The sequence below is a fragment of the Juglans microcarpa x Juglans regia genome, chromosome 4D, assembly GCF_004785595.1.
Source record: "Juglans microcarpa x Juglans regia isolate MS1-56 chromosome 4D, Jm3101_v1.0, whole genome shotgun sequence".
Taxonomy (NCBI): Eukaryota; Viridiplantae; Streptophyta; class Magnoliopsida; order Fagales; family Juglandaceae; genus Juglans; species Juglans microcarpa x Juglans regia.
The window spans coordinates 24735667-24760244 of NC_054600.1; the positions used below are offsets into that span (position 1 = coordinate 24735667).

Sequence of the window (24578 nt, forward strand, 5' to 3'; positions counted from 1 at the left end):
GATCACCTTACCTCGTCTGTATATTTTGATGCCCAAGTTTTCTATTAGTATGTAAAATATATTTTACTTTGTTTTCGATTATCATGAAGTTAGAAGCTGTAGTAGTGCCCAATTTTCTTCCTATATGTGCGCACACATGTTCTTGACGAGATTTCAGAACTTGTTCAAACTGGTTGCGAGAATTTTTTTTAACACGGCTGGATTTTTTAGTCAGAGCAATTAGTTGACAATTCTTCCCCCGGCCGGCCTAACTTTATGGCTTATCGTGTCTCAGATTGTAAAATTGTAACCCAAGATAGAGATCCAGCTTTGCAAATGAATTATCCCCTATGTAATAATAAAGATACGAGGACTAATTGTTCTGTTCGGGCAAAGAAAATTAGGGAGGGGAGGCTATAACAATTAGCTAGTTATGATCAATCCCTGAAACAACTAAAAGCTCATCTTTGGGGAAATAGCTTGGATAATGTAGGTTCAGAATGACCCATGGAAGATTCTGGCCCTCCTGATAAATTCTTCCAAAGCCTATGTTGGGGTCTAACATCGTTTTCTTCTACTAGTTTGACACCAAAAACACAGCAGAGATGATTGCTCTCCAGTTTCAAACAAAGGGTAAATGGCATTACATTCACATGACAATTGTAAATACAATTCTGTCCAGAGAGTCGAGGTGATAGTACCGAGAAAATTTTTAAGAATTCTTCTGAAACTACAAGTAATAAAGATGTCTGCAAGGGAAACTACAATCCGGTAGAAAAGGTCTCACTAAACAGGATAGCGAGTTCAGAACAAAAAAAAAATGCAACTTATATTCCAGCAGTGCTGCAACCTAAAACTCAGAATCAAGCCATCTATGCCTGCAATTACGTAGATTAAACAAAAAAAATTAACCAAGAAGCAAGGAAAACAAAATCAAGGTATTTACAAAAGCTGAAAAAAGCCAAGGTAGTAATATAATATTATAAGAGCATGACCAACCTTATTTGCAATATTGTTCGAGAGCCAGTCAAGTCCCTCATAGAGCCCTTCACCAGAAGTGGCACATGTGCTCTGGATATACCTGCAATGAATTTTGGACACGGTTACATGAGAGAGAGAGAGAGAGAGAGAGAGACAGAGAGGGGGGGGGGAATTTTTTCTCACCAGTGACGTTGACGGAGGGAGTGAAGGCCAAGCTTATCAGTTATCTCAGCAGCATTCATGGCATTAGGGAGATCTTGCTTGTTTGCAAACACTAGCAGCACTGCATCCCTCAACTCATCCTGAAAAAGCAACAAACAATAACAATATCAGACATATGAAGCAACATTTGAAGCAACATTTGAAGTCTTCTAAATGGTGCAGCTTCTCATACCTCATTTAACATTCTGTGCAGCTCATCCCTAGCTTCAACTACACGGTCTCGGTCGTTGCTATCAACCACAAATATAAGTCCTTGGGTGTTTTGGAAGTAATGTCTCCACAAAGGACGGATCTAGAAGGAAAAGGTTCAAAATCACCCACTAGTCATTGAGAAGCACAAGATTGTACAGTATCTTCATCCATTATGACAGATAATATGCCATCTCTTTCTTTTTTATAATATGCCATTTCAACATTCAGGTGATGTGATCTAGAGAGGTCTGATTTCAATTATTGTGCCTTGGCATTATGATTAATAATATCAGATAAAAAAATATATAAGGAAAGCAAACACCCTGCATCATATTGGATGGCTTGCATAGATGCATTTGGGCGTAACCCAAATTAAAAGAATACATCTAGTTGTAGTTTTGCATAATTCCAGGTGCAAAAGTGTGGCAAATAGCAAGAACCTTTTTATAATACCTTGTCCTGACCACCAACATCCCAGACGGTGAAGCTGATGTTCTTATATTCCACAGTCTCCACATTAAATCCTGATCAAATTACATTTGTGTTTGATACATAACAAAATTTCAGTAAAAAGCACAAAAGGCACAAACCATTGTAATGTCAAGACATAAGCAATTTGTTTCCACATAATAAAAATAATTTTTCAGACAAATACAAGTTCTCTTAAACAGACAAAAAAAATCATCTTGAATCTTCATTGCTAAATCTACTTCAGCAAGAGTTTATTGTTGGTATGGATATGCTACCATCATTCACAAAAACAATTTCCACCTCGAAAGGCTTTTGAAAATCCTATAACCAATATCACTTTTTTAAAAACTCACCATAAACAGTTTAAACAAAGAAGAAGAAGCAGAAATGAGTTTATCTACATTAATCAATCCCATTTATTTATCGACGTTGGACTTACCAATGGTAGGAATGGTGGTGACAATCTCCCCCAGCTTGAGCTTATAAAGAATGGTGGTCTTACCAGCAGCATCAAGACCCACCATGAGTATACGCATCTCCTTCTTAGCAAACAGACGACTGAAAAGCTTGGTGAAAGACAGCCCCATCTTTTTCCCTTAATGGTATTCTATATCCAGAAATCCCAATTTCATGTCATTAACTTCGCCAAGATCCCCAGAAGTACATTTCTTAGAAAATGCAATAGCTACCACAACTCTTAAACAAACAGTGAACAAGTTGAAATATACACCTGTGAATTATATGTGCTCGAGTACAGATTATAACACGCATATTAAGCAACATAGAATATAATATAACTAGAATTAGCATTAGAATTTAGATCCAAGATTAAGTTTTTGGTTAAGCTCATGACTCAGATCTCCCTAACAGTTTCGGAGTATATGGTCGTGTGCTCCCCTTGCAGTCGGAGCAGGAAGGCCTCTTAATAGAAACACGATCACGAGTGGGGCCACATGACCCAAAAAACGTCACCACCACCGGTTCCAAGCTTCATCTAGTCAGTATCAGAACAGGGAGGGAAGGCCAAATTTATTTGGGAAAGAACCCTGACCCAACGGGACCCGATCCAACAGTGGAGACCCTGAATTCTGAGGTAAACGAAATCTAGAACCTAGATCAAAGCTAATGATTTCAAAAGAAAAAGAAAATCATAAAAGGATTATATAAATAGAAGCACACGGCAAGAGATCCAAAGGGAATTCGAAAGTTAATAGAGGAATTAAGTTAATTAACGATGTAGATCGAATATTTATTTTGACCAAAATAATAATCACAGAATGATATATATCGCAAGGCAGTCACATCACATGAATAGGAAGATATGAAACGTTGTAAACTAATCGAGGGAGAGATAGAAAGGAAAGGACCTGCCTGAGGCCTGAGAATGAAAACAGAAAGAGATCTACCCCTCCCTCCCTCGCACTCCCTCCAATGAAAAGAGAGAGCTGTTCTTCGCAACGATGCTTTCCACTACCCACGGCAAATGAGAGACGTCTTTATTTATACACCAGAAGTCACGGCGATGCAGATATTTAAATTGTTTTTCACGCTTTCCTTTTTGAATTTTTGTTAATATGTTTCAACCCCTTTTTTTTTTTCTTTTTTTTCTTCAAGTGTTTCAAACTTTCAACCTATTGACCATCCTGTAAATTATGAAATCAACGTCAGAAAATTTGATTTATCAGAACTTTTTTAAAATAATTTGAATTTTATATCACGTTAATGATATATCTTTCGCATCGAATTGCATATTATCTATATCTTTTTATTTATTATAAGAGAATTTTTATTTTCATCCGACTGGTTTGATTATACAAAATTAAACTATCTCATTTTATATAATCATTATAATTTTCTCAAACTCTTATATAAAATATAATAAATAATTTAACATTTTCAAATCTTAAAATAAAAATTATAGTAAAAAATTATTCTATAATAATATTTTATTTAACTTTTAACAAAATATCTTATCTCATCTAAACTGCGTAACCAAACAAAAAATTATAGCATCCTTAGTCACACCAACTAATGTGTGACATTATAAGTGATTTTTTCATCTAAACAATTAATTTGTAAAATCAATTCATTGCATGCTGCTTTATTCCCTATATCATTTGAAAATATGTCGTTTAGATGATTCATACTTGCAAATAATTCAAGTTTTGAATGGAAAATGAGAGCACTTTCTCCGGGGGTGGAACTAGGATTTAGTGTTTGGTGGGAGGAGGGCGATTGACAAAATGTGTGGTATGTGTGAGTATAAATAATATGTATTTTTTGCAAGTGACTATATAAAAAATAATAATCATACGTATAGAATTGTATACAAAAAATACATGTCTATAAATCATTTTATAAGATAATTTTTCTTATGATTTTCGTAGTCTGCTAGTTACCATTATAAAAAGAAAAGAAAATGAAATATCAACTTAGGATTTCCCCTTCAAATTAAGCTCGATGACGATCTTTCATGAAATAAAATTCATCTATTATCATCTATGAAGTGAAATTCCTGGGAGTTTCTTTCTCAATATAAACTAGCAAATGATCTGCAAGAAACTCATCTTTCATTCGAGTATGCAATCTAATTTTTATAAGTTTCATGGCAAAAAAATTAAATATGGCTCATCAATAGCTCAGAGCCTCAGACAGTTAGGCTCAAGATAAATTATAATCATCATGATTCATAAACTTCTAGATCCATGGATTTAGAACATTAACAACGAAGATTAAAGGAAATAAAATAGAGTTATTCTTGTAAGTAATAAATAATAATGTACATCAGTATACTATATATGTTTAGATTAATATATTCGGAACTGTAAATCTAGTGTTACTAGTGGAGACTGCTTTAGGAGAAAATCAACCGGAAACCATGGTCTGTGCAGCTGTGCTTTGGCTCTAGCGTTAGTGTTGTAGAGAATGAAAAGAAAACTTAAAGAGACGTTGTGTACTAGAGAAAGAGAGAGGGATGGTGATGGATTGATAGATTGAGTAACCGTGTAAATTGTAATTGCCAGAATAATCCCACGCTAAAGGTTGTGTAGCCTATGTAATTGTCATTGTCAGAATTGTTCAAATTAAAATTGCGTTCAATTAGTACTTAGTAGCATGTCAGATCACTAAAGTCTAGAGTTAGAGTGTGGGTATTTCCATGTTTGAGTAATGTAGACTCAAGGGTGTTAAGTGAAGTGAAAAATTAACTGTTATAGTCTAGACTAAGAGTGTAAAGTAAAGTGAAAAGTTAGGATGGGGGCTACGTGCGTATTGAGGGGGACAATTTCAATAAAAATTTTGGAGGCCCGAGTATTGGGGGACAATTTTAATTATATAAAGAAAAATTATAATTATTTATATACTATATTAATTTTTTTCAAAAAATTTGGGAGTAGCCCCTTACCTTGTATATAGTTCCGCCCCTGACTTTCCCTATCGTTCCATCCAATACTTCCACCAATTTTCTTGTTAGGTTTTGAGTCAGAATATATACGAAACACTAAACATGTTATTTAGTATTCTAAAAGTTGTCATCCCATTATTAACGTAGAACATTTAAAATTATTTTCAGTTTTAGTGGTAAACATAAACTATGATATATCAATAAATGTGATTGAAGATATCTTTTTTTATTTTTTGATCTGATGATTGAAGATATCTAAATACAAGTAGCATTGCTCATAAAACAATACCATGAAATAACTACTATTCATTTAATCTTGCACCCCATGAATTATTAATCTGGTCTCGCAATCATGCAATCATATGATTTAGAGTAGTATTATATATACTTATAATTTTACGTACAAACTCTTTTTATTAATTTTCTTTTTAAATTTAAATTTTGAATTTCAAATTTTAAAATTTTCAGCATATTAATAACTTATACATCAGCATGTATTATTATGTAAGCAGTAAGTACAAATAACATATTCCTATGATTTAACTAGGTTTCTTCAATATCAACTACAGATAAATACACATTTGCTAAAATTCTTTCTTTTTTCCCTTCTTGGTTTTTTTTTTTTTAAATATTCATTTCTAATAAACCAATCCGGGCATATAACCGCCTGAATCTATCCGGATATCCGGACCGGACCGAAAAAAAATCTAGCCCGATTTTACACTCCTACTTGTAATCATAAGATCATAGTTAGTATATTTCAAAAAAAAAAATTATACAAGAGTGTGGGAGGTTTTAAACCCAAGTTTTTCATTTAGAGAACCAGGCCATATGCCATAGTCTCTCCATAGTCTATTGGCAAAAATAAAATAAAAAAATCATATTTTAGTATTGCGTATACACACAGAGAAGTATATTCAACCCTATATTATTATCATCTCGTTATCAAGATCATTGAATTTCAATTGGGTACCTTTAAATGAGTGAAAAAAAAAAAGAACTCTTCTTTTTTCCTCCATGTAATGCTAAACAATTCAAGGACTAGAATCGTGCCGTGGCATTCATCACATAATCATGTTATTCTCTTTTCTAACGCGGAAGTGCCCAGCAGCACTTCCTGCTATATATGATGCTGGAGAAATATCCCGAATCAACCTATAACAAAGAGAGAAATTGACGATGCAAGACTACTTGATTCGATATTGATAAACTATTGTGTATGGAGAATATCAAAATTGTGCACAAGACCCTAATTTCAATCAACTATTTTCCCACTTTGAATAATCGATTAAAACTTTTGAATTTTTAAGAAATATTTCATTTTTTTTTTTTTTTGTAGTATCTAGATTACAAATTTATTGTAAAAGTCTTATTTCATTACGTATTTTAATTTTATACCGTAACCAAAATTTCGTCTGGTTTGACATAAGTTCCCTTTTCTTCAAATAATTTCACAACTTTCAATTTCAATAGTATAAGGTATTTCATAGTTACTGCTTTGTTCATTGGGTCATCTAGCCCAAAATTGGTTGTTCCCGATTTGTATTTTACGTGCCTATTGTGATTTCTTTTACCGCAAATTTTTTCCACACGATAAAAATATTTTTTCTTGTAACCATGATTGTCAAGGTTGGTCGTTACAGTGGTAGCGCCGCTACACAAACAATGGCTCCAACCGCTACTGTGTTTTGAGTACTGAAAAGGTTGTAGCAAGAACCCAAGATGCCTCAGCATCTTGGTGCCGCCACCAGCGATGTCATGTACCTGGAGCTGCAACAAGCACCTCAATGCAGTGCGGCCGTAGTTATGCACCTAGCCAATGCGGCAAGCTCTACAAAGGGCAGAACTACGCACCTGGCTGGTGATGCAAGCTCCATTGCATGCAGAGCAATGCACATGGGCGGTGTCGCAGTCTCTGCCTTCCCTAGATCATTCGCGCTGAAATTTTATAGCGTAGTCCACAACACTACTCCTACCCAAGGTGCTCTGGTAACCACTGTCACGCACCACACCTAGCTGCAATTTCTTTCACAGAGGACCGAAGCCCATGATGGCTTCACCTAGAGGTGCAACAAACACCTCAATGCGTTGAGCTGGGTGCACCAAGCCGAGGCAATGCTACATGCCAGGGTGTGGGCTACTGCGTTGAGCGCAGAACTGTGCGCACTTGTCTATAGTGGCCATTGATGCTACTCCACTGTGCGCAGCGAGATATGCTTTGCCAAGTGTAATGCGTACCAGGCGGTGCATTGCATTGCACATACCAGCTGTTGTTGCTTTACGAAGGCAACATTAAAGGGTGGCATGCTCACAGAGGAGCACTGTCGCTCATAGAGGAGTATAATGCACCTTCACTATGGTGCAGTGCTCACCAAGAGCAGCGGGCACCAGTGAGCGGCAGAGGAAGGTAAGAGCTCGTGGAGTGACATTGAAAGGGTGGCGACGGCAGCAGCAGCAGTTACATGCGTAAGTTTTTATTTTTTCTGATGTAATGAACTGTAACCAGTAAGAAAGATGAATAGTTGTAATTTTGCATGTGTTGGACTTTGGCTTTGGGCTTGGTTTTAATTACCTTTGGGCTTATATGGATGTGGGTCGCTTTTTTATATAAGAGAGCTTATGGCTCGCGGCCCATTGAGCTCAGCCCATCCAAACCATGTTTTCAATTTGGATCTTTAAAACAAAAAGGGCTTTGTACTGTTTTAAACCCAAGACCTCACATATAAAGGGCAATGAGCTCAACTATTGTGATAAAGCTTATTGCTTGTGTGGTTACTGATTTTATTTTTTTAAATCAGCATGTAATTGTTGCACATAATATTTATTTGAAATTATTTTTTGAATGTGATTATGGTTATTGAATACATGCATGTCATGACATTATGAGATAATTCTTGTCACATTTACTAGGCATTTTATTTTATGCTATAAATTGCCTACGTTATTAATACTTGTGAATAATAATTATTTAGGTGAAATGTGATGAATTTTTTGTACATGTATTGTGTTTACATGTCAAAGTATGAGTTTATTTTATCACTAGTATTTGTTAGGCTAATTTCATGAATTAGTCTTCAAAATTTTTAAAATGTGATAAAATAAAGAATTAAGTAGCCTGAGTTTGATTAGTTCATGCTTATGATTGGCTCAAATTGATTTCTTCGATCTAAGCAGAAATTATTTTGCATGTGACTAACTTGGTAGATTGCTTATCCTAGTGGGAGTATGGTTTAAATTGATTTAGAATTAATCTCTTATATGATATAAATTTGCGCAAAAACTAAGTTAGAAATTAGTATTTAGGCATTAAGGCTCAAGAGATGATTGAGAAGCATAGCAAATTTTCGATCTTGCAACATATATTAATTATTTTTGTTCTGACTTAGATTAACGCGATAAATTTCTTGGATGTGTGTGCAATTAGATGTCCATAGATTAGTAACTTTGAGATAGCTGAAAAAAAAACATAGAGATTATTTATGCGACTTAATTGTCTCATTAATCTCCTCCATGAACATAGTTGGAAACGAATGAAAATTATTATGAATGTCAGATAGTTTTAAATCATCATTATTGTATAAACCTCTGAAATGTATAGAGTAAAATTAGAAGTGCGCACGAGACGCATGCACTATAATTTTTATAGAAGTTGAAGAGATCAACTATCAGATAGAGCTAAACCACTATTTTGTATTTGAGAATCTTGTGGGTAATAACGAAAGTTGCACGTTGTTTTTATAACGTAAAAATTAATTGTTCCTATATTTGAGATTGAACATCATAATCTTGAAGCAATTTAGATTAAATCATAGATAAGTACATACTCTCTAAAACTTGCTAGTATGTTTGGCAAGTAAGGACGTTAAAATCTAAATGTGCAAAAGTGTTGGGGACATTCTTGATTAGCATATTCATTTTAAACGTTTTATCAGTGCACCTCTCTATAGCATTAGCACTAGTAATCTTGCTCAGGTTTTCTTTCTCGCTAGAGAAAACAAATGGGTTCTTACAGATATATAAATTTAGGAGCACCCTTGAGAGTAATGTAATACCAAGCACTTTAGAGGTTTGAATGGTAACTGTGGCAAAAATCTGAATAATTAGGTATGACTTAATTTAGTCTAAAAATCTTACTCGTGGTTGCACTGATGCAATATAAGTTTAAGGCTAAGATGATTTCTTGTAGAGTTTTCTTTTCTCTCTTATAGTGGATTGAAGAATACGAAAAATATTGAGCAAGCGAAAACTAAGGATATTGCTAATTAACTGCTAAAATGTCATATACTGCATTTATTATACAAAAAGATGTTTTTGGCACTTATAACGTGATATTGGCGGAGTCTATACCTAATTTGATTTAAGACTCATTGCAAATAATGGTGTTAGTGAGAATTCCTAAAGGTTTAAGAGTTGGATGGTCACTCACTGATTTATTGATATTACTTATCGGGTGGAAAGATGATATACTAAAATGTGTTGTGGAGGCATAGGATGATAGGTGTGAAGTTTGAGAAATTGAAGATTTTCTCGCTAATGATATCCCTCTCCTTTATTTAAAAGAGTAAAAAAAAATGCAATATGAGCATTTTCTATATGGAAGTTCCTACACATGCACAATAAGAACATGGAATAATAAAAATATCGTTTCATCATATAAATGCGATTCCAGACATTTCTTTAAGGAAAATATATTTTTCAGTTAAAATATTTTTTTAAATCGCAATTGTATGAATTATATGATGATAAAAATTATCTTGTAGTTTAATGACTTGCTGAGAATAAAGTTATAAATGAATTATAGTGTAAAAGCAGTTGTTACATCACTCTTGGATTGATGTAATATAGGGTTGTGGTCTTAATTTTTATTTGTCGTCCTTAGATCAAGTTCATTCGCTATTAAGAAAGATTGAGTGACTATTTTATGCAAACGTGAATTCTATTAAAAATCTAGAAGATTTAAGTTTGATCAATTTTTATTTGAGTCAAGAAAACTACTCATATTTTCGGCGAGAGTGGGAAATTGTGAATTTTTTTGTAACACGTGATTTTTGGAAAGAACATTTTATTACGTTTCATTCCACATTACCTTAATCTTAGTATTTTCAAAAAATATTTTGTAAAAGATCGTCGAAAATAGTATGAGTAATTCGACAACTAGTGTGAGTATACATTTTAGTGATGGTGTATCGCTAGTGATAGTGACTCCCAAAATTCATAGAATATAAATATCCTCATAAATAATGTGATAGCTTTATATCAGTATTATCTCGTCGTTTAGAGATTATAAGATAATATTTGTAATATAACTCTGCTAAAGGTATTGAATTCATATAAAAAGAATCACAACATATAATTTTATATTTACTTCACTTATATGATCCAACCCGGGGTTATTGATCTAATTAACAAAAGAAAAGTGGAGTTGATAAAGGTATAGATTCATCTCTTGGCACTAATTGAGTTACATTTAAATAATTATTGATCGCATATTTATTGAAATTTTTCTTGAAAGAGTAAAAAATTGATTCTCACATGAGAATTAGATAGTTAGTTTTTATGATATTTAGGCGTAAAGTACTGTGAGTGCATAATTGTTACTTCTATTCTTTTGGTACAAAAAGAAAATGAATGTTGTTGATATTGTTTACATGAGGCCTAAATGAACCATCTATTCAAAGATGTCCAATGTACCTAGTCATTTTTATTAACGACCTATTGAATCAAATAAGATTCTTTGAATGTTGTTGGCAATCTTAGAAAAGTGTTTTAAGAGATATGACGATTTGGTTATCTTAAATAATTAATTGTCACCTAATGAAAGGTTTTTCATACTACGAGGTGATGGACATGTGTTTATGAAATGTAACTAAAACTTCATGTCTTGTGAGATTGTGTATAAGGAAAACAGTTTCTATGAGCTCTTGTTCAAAATCTATAGACAATTAATGAGATAGAAAATACTAAGGAATCTAGTTTTGCCTATACTATTTGGTATTTTCGTTATGGTTTGCTCATGAGAGTTGTAGGTTGAGAATTTGTTAGAATTTGTTAGAGGGTAAATATGACTTACTTGATTAAGTGAGTTTGTGATGCCAATAGACAAATTGTTAAAAGTAATGACTAGACTATTGTAATTGTCTTTGAGGGCAAGGCCCAAATCGCTCTACCCTTAATGAAAAATAAATGATAGTTATGTCACATGCTTTTGTTGAGTACAAGAGATTCATATGAAATCCTGAATTCACAAATTGAGTTACCTTATAGATTAAAGTCAAAATAGGACTTGCTGACTAAAATCTAAAGTTTATATTGTGAGTTTGACTCTAAGTGAAATTCACGATGAATCGTTGACTTTATGGTTGTGCAAAAAATATTATATATAAAAGCAAACTCTCTTAATAGAAGCATGTTTTGAAAAGTTATTACACATAAGAACGTGCATTGAGAGAAATGGTCATTAAAACCACTTGAGAGTTATGGTTTAATTATTTGTAGTTGTGCATATGACATTTCTCCTCATGCTATTGCTCATCGTGCACATGACACTAATGTGTTCTATGATCATGAGGCGTGGCTGGAAGCATTTTTTGGTAAGCACACATAGTCACTATAAATTTAAGAGTTATGGTGAAAAATGTATGTCGACAGGCATAGATCGACTTACTCACACAAGCGACCGCCATTGGCGCTACAAAGGGGTAGCGAGTAAAGATGAGACAATGTGTTGCTCGATACTTGTCCAGGAAGGGATCAGTTGTAAGACACAAAATATGTGTCGCCTTAGTGGGAGCTAAGATGAGGCCCATCATATTTAAAAGGATCATACATGGTTACCTATAATTTATATAGCCTGTGGTTTAGCCAGATGGGGATCCTTTTTGGCACTTCAGATAGCGAGCAAATGGAGAGACTCGGGTTGGCGTTGAGACAGGGACTAGACTAAGATCTATACAGTGTATTGAGATTAAATATATGGTCTTTCTTTTTGGAAAGTGATCTCCACCATAACATGTATTTCATACTATATGTGCTTTTATAATCAATAATAGAGGTGAGTGAATGGATCCATACTTCCTCACCGCGTGAGTCCTGTATGTCATAATTGATGACCTTAATTTATTTTTACCCTTAGGAGACCTTTGACTATGTCACGAGGTTAATGTTTTAGTGTCTGCTACTTTGACATGTTATCTATGTCCATAAAAGATATGGTTTAAAGAGACATTGCTGGGAAAGCAATTGGACTAAAACTGAATGATATGAGGGCGAAATGAAGACTATTTGGTAACACATCGATCATAGTGTGTACTCACTACCAGCAAGTTATGTTGTTTCTTGGGAGTTGTGATATAGTTGTGAGTACATCATGTTTTATGGAGATTAAGTATTGCTCTGAGTCATTCAGACTCGAGAGAGATTAGGAATGCTTACTCTGATGTGACTAAATAATTCAGGACATAATAAGACACTTTTTAAGGATGTTGCTATGTTGGTCTTCTCTCGAAAAGATTTGGTATAGTGCTCCGATTTTTCTTTTATAGCTGTGGTCGACGGTTGCACAGCCTATTTGCTGGCATAAACAAGATTGAGAACATATTAAGAGATGCAGCACTAGGGTCTGGCCCACTATGTGCAAGTGTGAGATGTAAGAAATGTACACCCATAGTAGGCACTCATTCCCCTTCTCTTGGGGTTATGAAGTGGCTTAAGAGCCACTTCATGAGCCTTGATGACTGGCCTTTTATGGCTAGTCGGGGGTTGCAATCAGAATGGGCTATTTTATATTGCCCCTCCTCCCTTTGGATGCAATGCTTGAAGCTTGTAACAACGAAAAGTAGCATACTCTCTCTCAAATATGGTTCTCTCTAGTCCCGACATTTAGGTTGTAAAACATGTGAGTGATGCTCTGGCTTTCTACCTTGTAGCACACTCCACCATAGATGGGATGATTTCGAACGAAGGACAATGACGGAGAATCTGTGGAACAACTGCACTTTAATCCGACGAGGTAATATCACTTCCGTTGTGTACTTTAATCTAGTATTTCTAACAATTTCAATTTCATAAGTTTTCTGTCCTCAACCGCCAAATAATTCCATCTCTACTAGGCGTTAGCAATAGCTTATGTATTATGGTTCTTCAGGTCTCATTAAGTTTTTGGCTCTGATATGCTACTATTGTTTAGAGTATACTCATTGGATTATGCAAATGCAAATCTAATGAGGAGTTTGGTTAATAGATCTCAAAAATAGTCTACATTGGATTATGCAACTTTAAAAAGATATGACTTTTAGCTACAGTAATTTGAGATTGGTGGTTATATTTGGTGATCACTGTAGCTAGACCAAATTAATTAAAAAATATTTTCTCTCTCTTTCGATACTCCCTCTTCCAAACGCATTTTCCCTTTCTTCCTCCCGCTGTATTTCCCCTCCATTTCTCCATCGTTCCTTTCTTCCCTTCTACTAGGATTTCTTTCATTTCTACATTCCACCAGTCCATCGCAACACCACCTTCCCTTTCACTCCATCTCCATCTCTCTCTCTTGATCTATGCCAGTTTTCTCCTCTCTAAAATTCCTTTTGGAACTAGACTTGGAGCCAGAACGTGAATCGGAAGGGGCACCTCTCTGCAAATTCAAATGAAGCTAAATTAGTTCCCATTTTCTCTCTCAACCATGAACTTGAGGATCTACTTCTTCACCCAAATCTTCTTCAACTTTCAAATACTTGTTATTTTCTTTACTTTTTTTTTTACACCATTTTTCTATTTCTGATTTCATTCATTTGTTTTTCTTCTGCACCATTTATTTCTTTTTTTTTTTATTTTATATTGTTGAGTTCAATCTTTTAAATTTAGGAGTTTTTTTTTTAAAATGTGTGCTTTGTTTTAGTGCTCACATGTTGGGATTTGAGCTGGAAACAACAAAAAAAAAAAAAAATTAATTGTTGGCTTTGCCCCAAGGTTCGGCTTTTCTTTTCTGTCCTGTCATTGAATTTTATTTGCCCATGCTTGGACTCTGTTTGGTTTCGGGAAAGGTGACGAAAAGAAAGTCGAAGTTTTGAGTTTTTATTATGTTTAATTCATGATTACATGTTGTTCGCTTGGAGTGTGGAAATGTTTCTCTCTTTTATTTGCCTTTCACTTTTGGTTGTTGTGAGTAGTGAATTGCTTGGAAATATAAAGGGTCTGTTCTCGTATTTTTTCTTCTCTCTTTTTTTTATTTGAGTTGTTAGTCCTCTGGTTGCTATTACAGTACTTTGTAAAACGAATCTCCTCCTCCTCCTCCTATTGGTTCGAGTGTGTCTTGGGTTTGATGCAGAAAGTAGCAAAGTCATGTGTTCAATGAAAGAAAGAGATTGAAAAATTTCATTTTGTAGAATAGCATTCATATTCCCAACGCATTACATACCATAATTTTCTTTTTATTTTTATTTTATAAAATTTTTTAAAATTTTTTTTTAATTTTATTCTTCTTAAAACAATTAAATTCTTCTACTTATCATCCATATACTATATATTTGATAAGAGTAAAAAATTAAAGAAATAACAAAAAAAGTGATGTATGATGTATGAGACTTATGAATAGAATTTTTCTTTGTAGAGAGTTAATTGTTCATTTTCTATGTTTTTGCTGCTTGTAATCCATGTATCTTTTTCTTCGTATAAAATGTGTTCAAACACACAAATATCTTGAAGTTTCCGGTGTATTTTCTAATCTATGTTCATAAATCATTGTTTTTCTTTTTGCTTTATGAAAAAAGTTTCATTTTTTTACTTTTTCTTTTTTCTTTTTGCTTGGAAGTTAGAAGTTGTTCTAGCTGGCAAATAAGAAAAAAAGAAGTTGAATTGTCTGAAGCAGAAATACTTTCAGCTTTGTGGCTTCTGTCGATTGATAGCAAAGGACTAGAGAGGAAGCATTTTCCTCGGCCATCCCTCTCTGCTGGTTTTTTCAAGCTTCTGGAGGTGACACTTACGAGGATTGCCATTGTTTTTACTTCAGTTCCTTCTAATTCCTTTTTTCATGCCTGCCCCAATTCATTATCATTTGACAAAAGCAGCAGCTTACCGTTTTAAGGATTTTTTGGTTGTTCATTTGATGGCTAAAGAGTGTTTCAGTTTCTGAAGAACAATTCCTTCAGCCATTAAATTTAGATCCCTTCAGAGAGCTTCAGTTTGATGCCATCCAGCTCATTTCAGCACGTAGAAATCTACGGAAGCATCTTTATATACTGCAGAGTAAAATCCAAATGTGTTGAACATTAATGATGACTTGAGTGATTTTTAATGGTGTTTTTTTAGGTAAAAATGTAATAGACAGATGTGTTTTTTTCAATGATATTGTGTTAAATATTTAGAATGTATTTGTTGCACTCCAGAAATATTGCTCTGTACATGTATTAATGTATTTCCATATAGCTCTTAATTTAGAAAAAAAATTAATAGAAAAACAATTGAAAAACAATATTATTAAATTTATAATATTTTATTATTATTTTGGCTAATAGATGGATAATCTAATGTGTGAATAAGTTTTGAGTGGAATAGCCAAATGCAAAATAATGTCATATTATACAAATTTTGCATTTGCATAATCCAATGCTAACGCTCCTAGAGAGAGAAGCAACAAGACTGGTCTTTCCTTTTATTTCCATTCTTCGCAAGAGAACTCTGGGAAAACTAAGTAGCATGAGCTTCTAAGAGGAGGAGCAGGGAACTGAGCCGGGGATGTCTAGAGCAGGTTGCAGAAAAGAAAAGGAAAATGCTTTAGATGCTAATCTCGACTGCTCAATTCAACCCTTCAACAGGTCATGCAGTAGCAGACATGTCAGCTCGCCCTCCTGTCATCCTCTCTGCCTTCTCCCCACGCTCCCCTGGAAATCAAACATAGAAGATTAGTTGGGTACATTTTGATGCGGTAATTTAGACGAGAAAATGAAATATCACAATTGTGATCATTCAAAAGTGCAATGAGTTACCGGTGCGAATTCTTATCACGTCTGACACAGGCACCACTGCGCAATCAATGAAAACAGATTCCAGGTCTTTTATTAGAATAACTGAAGCCATCAAGATAAACAAATAACTCAATTACAATGGAAAACCCCATTACAAGTATATGGGTCTCTCTGTAATACTGGCCAGCCTGAAACAACTTGGCTCACCTACCACCCCAGACTTCAAATACTAGTCACTTCGATCGGATTTTGACCAAGTAATTTGATGCAAAATGTTTCACATGTTGAGATAGTACTAATGCAGCTACACAATCTGATAAGTAGGAATGTTAAAGTTGGAACTATCTTTCAATAACTGTATGATCAAATCACTTCTATTCTTTTTTTGCCAGACAATTTTTGTAGGGGCATAGAGCCCCGGCTGTGGGTTGCATCCCATATCAGAAACCCTTACCTTAAAGGACAGAGGGATTTATCCCCCCCGCCCCCCAAAAAAAACAAAGCACCTATCACTGTTTGTATTAAAACTATCCAACTTTTCCCTCATCGAGAGGAAAAAATAACTGTTCCCCTGAGTATCATATTAAAGTAGATTATGCAACTACCATGAGTATGTTCTCAATAGTACTCTTCCCATATTCACTCCTACTTTCTCTGTAGCTAGTGTAAGCAGCATCGTTTCAGATTTCTGAACAAAGATATTTTCCAAAGAACTGCAGAAATTTCATCAAGCAACAGGGCAAGGAAAATAAGAACAATTAAGCTTTTACTTGTGTTTGTCAGTCTGACGTTGCTTTCCCCAAATGACCTTACCTGGGCTTCAGATTCAGTAAAAATGAGAGGTGTCTCTAAGAAATGCAACTTTCATTCATTTCAAAATTAGTGCCCGAAATATAATAAACTCTCGGAAGCTGCAAACATGATCTAGCATAATGCATTTGGTTATTACTAAAACCAAAGAGAAGGCAATGGATAACTTCATGAAAACATAGTAAAAAAAAAACAACAGATGTAGAAACAAGCAAATCCCTCAGATACTTTACAAAAATAGCCTACCAAGAAAGAAAAAATAAAAATAAAGCTGCTAATAGAACAAAAGTTCTATAACCAGTACATTAGCTTTAAGGTTAAAAAAAAAAAGGAAATTAAAGGCGTCCAAGTCTACTCATCAAAACTAACAAAGAAACTTACCAAAAATTTTGCCATCACCAATCTCACCAGTCCTTGCCTCCTTAATTATCTTTTCTATTACTGCCTCAACCTAAGAGAGGACGGCATGCAGGTATCAATTAGTAACAGTATAGTGACAAAATATACCATAATTTTTTTCCTTAGCAGAAATGTGATGAATAGTCAACTTATTTGCTAGGGAAATAAAGGTTTAGTTTCTAGTCCATACAACAAAGTTAGACTCTTAATACCTGATCTTTGCTCACTACAATTTCCATTTTAACTTTAGCAACAAACTTGTCTTCAGAAAATTCAGACCCTACAGAATATAGATTAATAAACAAAACATTTTAAAAAAGACCTTAGTGATGATATAAGAAAGAGCAGATATAAACCAAACAAAAGAATTCTTTGTTTAGTACCAAAACAGATGAACAAGCAAACCAAACAACCAACAAAAGTGATATTCAAAGTGAATGAAAAATGCGAGTATAATTCACCGGTTAATGAAACGCTTGATCATTTCAGATCTAACAGATTGGATTCATGCAGTGTGAATACAGGAGAGGGTGCAAATTTGAGAAAATGAATTATCTTCATTAGAGATAAGTCAAAATCCACCAATCTAATCAGTAAATCTCCAACCATAATCAGTCAAGTTAACACCTATAAAACATAGACTTACCACCCTGCCTTTCTGGTGAACCACCTTGAGCACCAAAGCCCCGAACATCAGATACTGTAACACCGCGAATGCCCATTTTCAGCAGAGCCTTTATTTTTCAGAAAAGAAACACAAGTTACTTCCACATCAACCAATTAAGTAGATTAGTCAAAGTCATGGTCGGAAGAAAGTCAATAATTAAAGAAGAAATGTGAAGCCAAATATTGCCTAATACTATGTTGTGCAAGGATAAAGGTGTGTTGTTATTTGACTTTAGCACTGTGTCTATACAAAAGTTTGAACAAGTTCAAAAATCTATGAAAAAAGCATTTGGCCAAATGGTGACCAAAGGCATCGTTATATAGTTGTAGGGTTAAGTTATGGCCTTGTTGATAAATATAACATGTATATAGACATATGGTGGAAAGTCACTAATAGTTTCCTTTACTACTATTATAATAATTACCATGTGCGGATGTTATAGTTGACTACCAAATAATTCTTGTCTAGTGGTAACCGCCCTGCCGTTTAACCTCTTTCACAGATAGAGGTTGCGTGTTACAATTTCAGGACAAGTTTCTGGAGTGTCATGTGTGGTTACCGGTCTGAAACTTTTAAGGAACTTCTAGAAATGACCAACTAATTCTGTTACAAGAAAGCAATCATTTATGTGTGGTAAATGGGATCGGATAGAGCTTGTCGTGACGCATATCGGCATGCCACTTTGTTCAGTTGACCCAGATCATTTGGCAAGATCCAGATTTCTGCTCGGTAAAGTATTACACAATTCCCATAAACAGTTAAGAAATCCAAGAAAAGTAATCTGTGGCCCAAAAGCTTAAATGATTTTGTCGCTTCATCATTTTTGGAAGGCCAGGTGGGGGTAATTACTTAAGTGAACTGACCCAATTTGCATGGCATATGTAAGAGCCACCTAGCTGCCACAGATTGCAATGCCAAATAATGGCACTAATTCTCAAAGAGTACCTGGGCTGATCCTTGACCTAACTAGGATCTTGCCCCGAGTCTAAAGCAGTGGTCACCAGAGGAAGGGCATAACTTAATCTAGAACTTCATATGGGACTTAGGTAACAGCCTATATTTGGTTCTTTTGACAGGCTGGTACATGACCTCAAAATTCAGAGCGCCAAGAAAATGAGGGCTCTGCTTGATATGAAACATGTCTTGATTAACAAAGTTATCTAAATGTTATTTTATCTTATTTGGCATCCCTCATCTTATCATCTCAAACTGAACCTCAACTTTGCAGCACTCCATTCACCACTTATCACATAGCGCCATGTGACAGCACCATTCTGTGTCCTGTGGAACCTCTCATCACCATCTACATGTAATTTGTGTAGCTTGCGAACTACTTTTCCAAAGTATCTTTACCACGAAGTACCACTGACCTTCACCGCATGAGATTTTGGAGCCTTTAAAGGTTATAACGCATGGAAAATGCATCTATGAAAACATTCAGGGATCTCGCTGATTTTATCATGACAGGAATGCATGTACGAAATTGAAGGCATATTGAGAAAAGAGTGCTTGAAATTACTAGTAATCAGTTAAACATATCTCAGCTATGAATTGCTCGAATACTTTAATTGCATCATTTTATAAATTTTCCAACAGAAAACCAAAAAGGCAACTTAAAGTCCATTGACGCTTACCGAAGAGACCAACGGGACTCGCCAGGACCTATTTCGTCCCAAATTCAGCAGCAAGACAAAAAAAAAAAAAAAAAAAACGAAAACGAATTTAGACATGGCCAACTCAATAAGATCATTCGACGACAAAAATCAAATATCATAACCACTAATTCAGAAAAATAGCTATAAATGCACGCACGCTTCACAAGCCACAAACGCCCCCAAAATGGAACATAATCGATCACATGCACGAAACGGAAAAAAAATCGGGTTTTCGAGAAACAGAAAGCACCTCACAATAGCTTCCACTTTGTAAAACTTCGAGTCCGGGACATAATCTAAAAGCAAAGCAAAAAAGTAAGTATCAATACTTTGACAACCAAGAAATGATCTGGCAATATTGATCCGAAACCCATGAATATATTATATCATAGTATTGCTAGATTGTGCGTGCAAGACAAACCAGGAGAGCTCTGGGCTCTGATTATGGGCATAATTGAGGCATTCCTCGAGAGTTTCAGAGTCGCATTGAGCTGAGAAGGAAGGCGGGAGTCTCCGAACTTGGGGCGCACGAGCGAGGAGGAAAAGCCCATGAGCGGGAATTCCTTGAGGTGGGAATGGAGGAGACCAATCGCGCCCGGTTTTGCCATCGTAGCCATGGCTGACTTCTGACTGGCTGTTGCTGGAGCAGAGAGTGGAAGGCACTGTCCTTATTGTCTCGCAGTTAACGCTGTAGGCCCCTTCGGAGGAAATTAAAGAGTTAAAAAATGCTTTGGGTTCGGCTTTGAACTAACGCATGGACGACGCTTGGAAGTTGACGGTATTTGCCATTGGTGTTCTAACTTCTACGCGGCTTCGAATTTTCCTTGTATTATGGTCGAGGAAACCATACAAGGAAAATTCTACACGCTGGATTCGCATCCCACATTTATGTTATTATTGTGCTGAGTTCGTATTGTTGATCAACCTTTGTTTATCTGTCGTATTTTATTTTTATTTTATTATTATATTGAGGTCACATTATCTACCAATCTTCGTATACTTATTATTTGAATAGATAATTATTTAAAATATATTACATCCAATGTTGTAATTTTTTTATTATTTATTTAATTTTATTAAAAGGTATTAAATAGGTCCTCACGTTATGTACTAAAATTCGGAAAACTATTTTTTTTTAATATTTGATATAATTATCACTACTTTTTAATCCTATTTAATTGGGCCCATAGCATTATTAAGGGTATGTTTAGAATTGTGTTAGGAGTGTTAAAAAATATTTAAATAGCTTTAAAAATTCTTTAATGGAAAAATTAAGTTATTTAGATATTACGTATTAAAATATTTTTTAATCTCAAATAAATTAAAAAGTATATTTGAGAAAAATCATCATTTTTGTACTTTTCTTAAAATGTGTTTTTTCAGATAATGCAAAACTTAATTCAAATTTTTAAGAAATTGTCAATGAACGAAAATATCCTTACAACTTTAAAATTATCTTTTCTATATCATAAAATATTTTTTTTAATTTATTTCTAAACAAATATATCATGTTTGAAAGTAATTTAAACATTATTTATAACTTTTTAATAATATATTTTATTACTTAAGCTATAAGTCTTAAAGTTATAATTTATATTTTTCACCTCAATCTCAAATATATATTAATTAAAACGTTGGATCTTAAATCTTTTAAGTCCTAAAGTTAACGAGATAAAAGGAAAAAAAATGTACTTTGCATCCTCGAATTAAGAATTCTGCATTTTGCATCCCTACTAAACAAACTTAACACATTGCACTATCGATCTATAAAAAATTAACACTTTGTATTTTTAATTTTTTTTTTTTTTTGAGAATACTTTGCATCTTTAATTAAATTTGATGGTCAAGATTATCCTGCGCCACTTACTTTTTTTTTATCTAAATGGTTAGAATTCAATTGTAAAGTCTCAAGTATTTTTATAATAAGTTATTCTACTTATAATCCAATGGATAGAATACAACATTTACAACGGGTGGGCAACGGCCAGATGCAAGGGGCATGTGCCCCCTCCGCATCCCCAACGGGGGCGAGGGCGGGATGGCCTTAGCCCCCATCTGCAAATCTCCCACTCCGCCTTCGTAAATATAATTACATATATTTAAATTAAAAAAAAAAAATATATATTTGCAATCGTGAATTGTGTAACCGTCGCATATTCGTTTTGAAAAAAGTGAATAAAATATAAGAACTACATGAAAAAAATTAATTTTTTAATAGTGAACATCACTCTTTTTCAAAGCAATTACGTTACGTTTACGCACTTCATGGTCGTATGTAGAATTATTCTTTAAAAAAAATACCCGTTATTAAAACGGCATCGTTTTGATGATTGGGGGTTTATGACGCTGTTTTGCCTAGTACCTCGGTGCGCCTCTCTCTCTTTCTCCCTCCCGCTTCGTTCATCCTGATTCCATCGCACGCCGTAGCACTGTCATCGTCGTTGTCTGTCACCGAAGGAAAATGTCATGTGCATGTGGCTCGTTCCCGATTAATTCTTCTTTTTTTTTTTTAGTTATGGATTATGGAGGATGAAATTAAATTGAGGAATTGGAGGATGAGATTGTGAATTGTGTGTTGTAGATGATTGATTTGTGCATGTGTTTGTATGATTGTAATTTGTAAATTCTTTGGTGTGAAATTCTCTAAGATTTTGGATTGGAATCTTAAATTAATTTAATAAACTAATTTAATTTGGAAGCAAAGGCTTCCTTAGATTCACTCGGTCGAGCATGAATTCAAGAGCAAACTGCTCACCTGTCTATATGGAGTAACTAACTAGTTTAAATTTAGATACATTAAGGTCGGGAGGTCTAATATTAGCATGCATCCCGTTTAGAGGGTCCTGCATAAATGACTCAGAGACAAACTGGGATTCCTCATTTCGAGGATCCATGTAATAATAAGGAAACTGCTTCTGTATACTTTATTGTTCCATCAAACCATTGAACATAAACTTAACTGTGATTCCCCGAGTGAACAACACAGTACATGCATGTACAAACAACGCATCTAAAACATACCGAATTACAACCTTGTTGTAAGATTAAAGCCTGGTAAAGATACCCAAAGGTTTCAGCAATCTTAAAACAGGTGAAAGCAACCTATATCTTCTCCAATAATTTAAGAATCTTCAAAGACATAGTACACTGCACACAAGAAAATGCAGGAGCGAAATTTGAGTAGTTGTGAGGTCTGCACGCATAACATCCAAGATAGACTTCTGTACTGATGTTCCTATAAAATAGAACTCAACTTTCTTAATGTTGGAGGCAGCCCAAGAATATCAGTTGGCCTTTACATTATTGGGTGATGAAGACATTCAATATGTCAGATATTTTGATGAGCACAGATGATTGAGGAAGCCTATTAATGATGATTTTGATGTGATTGCTACTTTTGTAGATTTTTTAAGGCTTTTTTATGAGGTCACAATGAAGTTATCTGGCTTTTTGTACCTTACATCCCTCATTTCTGTTAGCAAATATATAGGGTAAGAGAATAATTGGATGACATGTGCGCGAGTGACCATATTAAGGTGCAGGAGATGACATTGATGATGAGGATGAAGTATGACAAGTATTGGGGAGATTTCAGTAGGTCTAATATTTTGTTATATGTGATTGTTGTTCTTGACCCCCAATTTAAGATTGATGACATGGTTTACGGATTGGGAATTGTGCACGGGAATGCATGGGCGAAACTTATTGTGGCAAGGGTTAAGAAAACCCTTGTTAGATTATTTGATGAGTTTACCGTCTTCAAGGGTGGTAATATTCCGACACCTACACCTACCCCCCACCTCCTCCAAAAGTCAGGGTTGAGAAAAAACATAGGTTGGACTGGAGTGAGAGGTTGGAGCACAACCACATAGTCCATCATTCTACAAAAGCTCAGTCGGAGGTAAACATATACTTGGCAGCGGATCTTCAACAATTTGCACGAAACTTTGATATATTAGCTTGGTGGAAGAGTCATGCCAGAAGTCAGAGTTGGCATTTAGTACCAGAGGGTGCATATTGGATCCATTCCGAAGTTCATTATCTACTACCACTGTGGATGCATTGATTTGCACGTAAAATTAAATCAAAGGGACCCCAATTCATATTTCATATATTTTTTACTTTCAAGAGGCCGACAAAGAGGATGATGGTGATCAGCCTGGATCTAGACTATTTGGTAATCGTGAATTTCATTTTATTATTTTAATTTATTTATATTCATTTAATCAGTATTAATTTTAAATTTAATGATTGTAGTGATCCATGAGACGGTGTCTACGATTAGCTGCGCTGCAGCATGACTTTGTATGTATTGGACCCACCATTGCCATCCATAATTGGTTTGCACAATTTGTCCCTTAATTGTTTTTTGTATTTATATTTTATATAATTTTTTATATCTAATTATTTTGTTTGTATTTTTTTTGCTTTTATAATCTCAATGTCGTATGCCGAATCCTAATCCTAACTTCCTAAGGAACTGATGATTACTCTTATCTTGGTTAGTATTTTTAATATTTGTAATTTTTACATTTCTAATATATGTTTTTATTTTTAATTTTTGTTTCATGTTTATGAATCTAATTATTTTTCCTTTTAAATTTCTAATGTTTCAGGTTTTATGATCTCGATTCACATAGTCTCATAACAGTCAACACAACTTACTTTTCTACCACCATGGCCACCCTAAATTCCATTGAAGAATGAAATGCTATTCTTTTGTTAATTTAGTTAATTGTAATGTTGCTATAATAGCACAATTTGTAATACTTTTAGATGAATTTATAATTTTGTAATAGTTTTCTCTTAATTATCATTGTAATATACTAGTTAATAGTTGC

General features: G+C 34.4%; 2 protein-coding genes across 2 annotated transcripts; both read right to left on the reverse strand.

The window, feature by feature from the left end:
- Positions 1-784: 784 nt before the first annotated feature.
- On the reverse strand, positions 785-2448 carry LOC121260521 (ADP-ribosylation factor). Its single transcript, XM_041162431.1, has 6 exons — positions 2285-2448; positions 1828-1898; positions 1355-1474; positions 1144-1262; positions 979-1060; positions 785-857 (listed from the first exon to the last, which is right to left on the reverse strand). The coding sequence occupies exons 1-6, from the start codon at positions 2430-2432 to the stop codon at positions 852-854; spliced, it is 546 nt and encodes a 181-aa protein (XP_041018365.1). The 5' UTR covers positions 2433-2448; the 3' UTR covers positions 785-851.
- Positions 2449-15804: 13356 nt separating this feature from the next.
- LOC121260522 (nitrogen regulatory protein P-II homolog) lies at positions 15805-20550 on the reverse strand. The gene is made up of 8 exons (XM_041162432.1): positions 20159-20550; positions 19988-20033; positions 19717-19744; positions 18062-18149; positions 17628-17695; positions 17398-17467; positions 16228-16263; positions 15805-16122 (listed from the first exon to the last, which is right to left on the reverse strand). Exons 1-8 carry the CDS (start codon positions 20352-20354, stop codon positions 16058-16060), a joined length of 597 nt encoding a protein of 198 aa, XP_041018366.1. The 5' UTR covers positions 20355-20550; the 3' UTR covers positions 15805-16057.
- Positions 20551-24578: the final 4028 nt, after the last annotated feature.

Bases quoted from the DNA above. Each gene is read 5' to 3' on its own strand.
- LOC121260521 (XM_041162431.1), bottom strand. From the start codon at position 2,432: ATGGGGCTGTCTTTCACCAAGCTTTTCAGTCGTCTGTTTGCTAAGAAG. The intron at 1,475-1,827 runs GTATTATAAAAA...TTTTCCTTCTAG, and splicing joins ATGTTGGTGGTCAGGACAAG to ATCCGTCCTTTGTGGAGACA. The intron at 1,061-1,143 runs GTGAGAAAAAAT...AATTCATTGCAG, and splicing joins TCCCTCCGTCAACGTCACTG to GTATATCCAGAGCACATGTG.
- LOC121260522 (XM_041162432.1), bottom strand. From the start codon at position 20,354: ATGGCTACGATGGCAAAACCGGGCGCGATTGGTCTCCTCCATTCCCAC. The intron at 18,150-19,716 runs GTAAGCGTCAAT...TGAAAAATAAAG, and splicing joins GAGTCCCGTTGGTCTCTTCG to GCTCTGCTGAAAATGGGCAT. The intron at 16,123-16,227 runs GTAACTCATTGC...TTTGATTTCCAG, and splicing joins CGTGATAAGAATTCGCACCG to GGGAGCGTGGGGAGAAGGCA.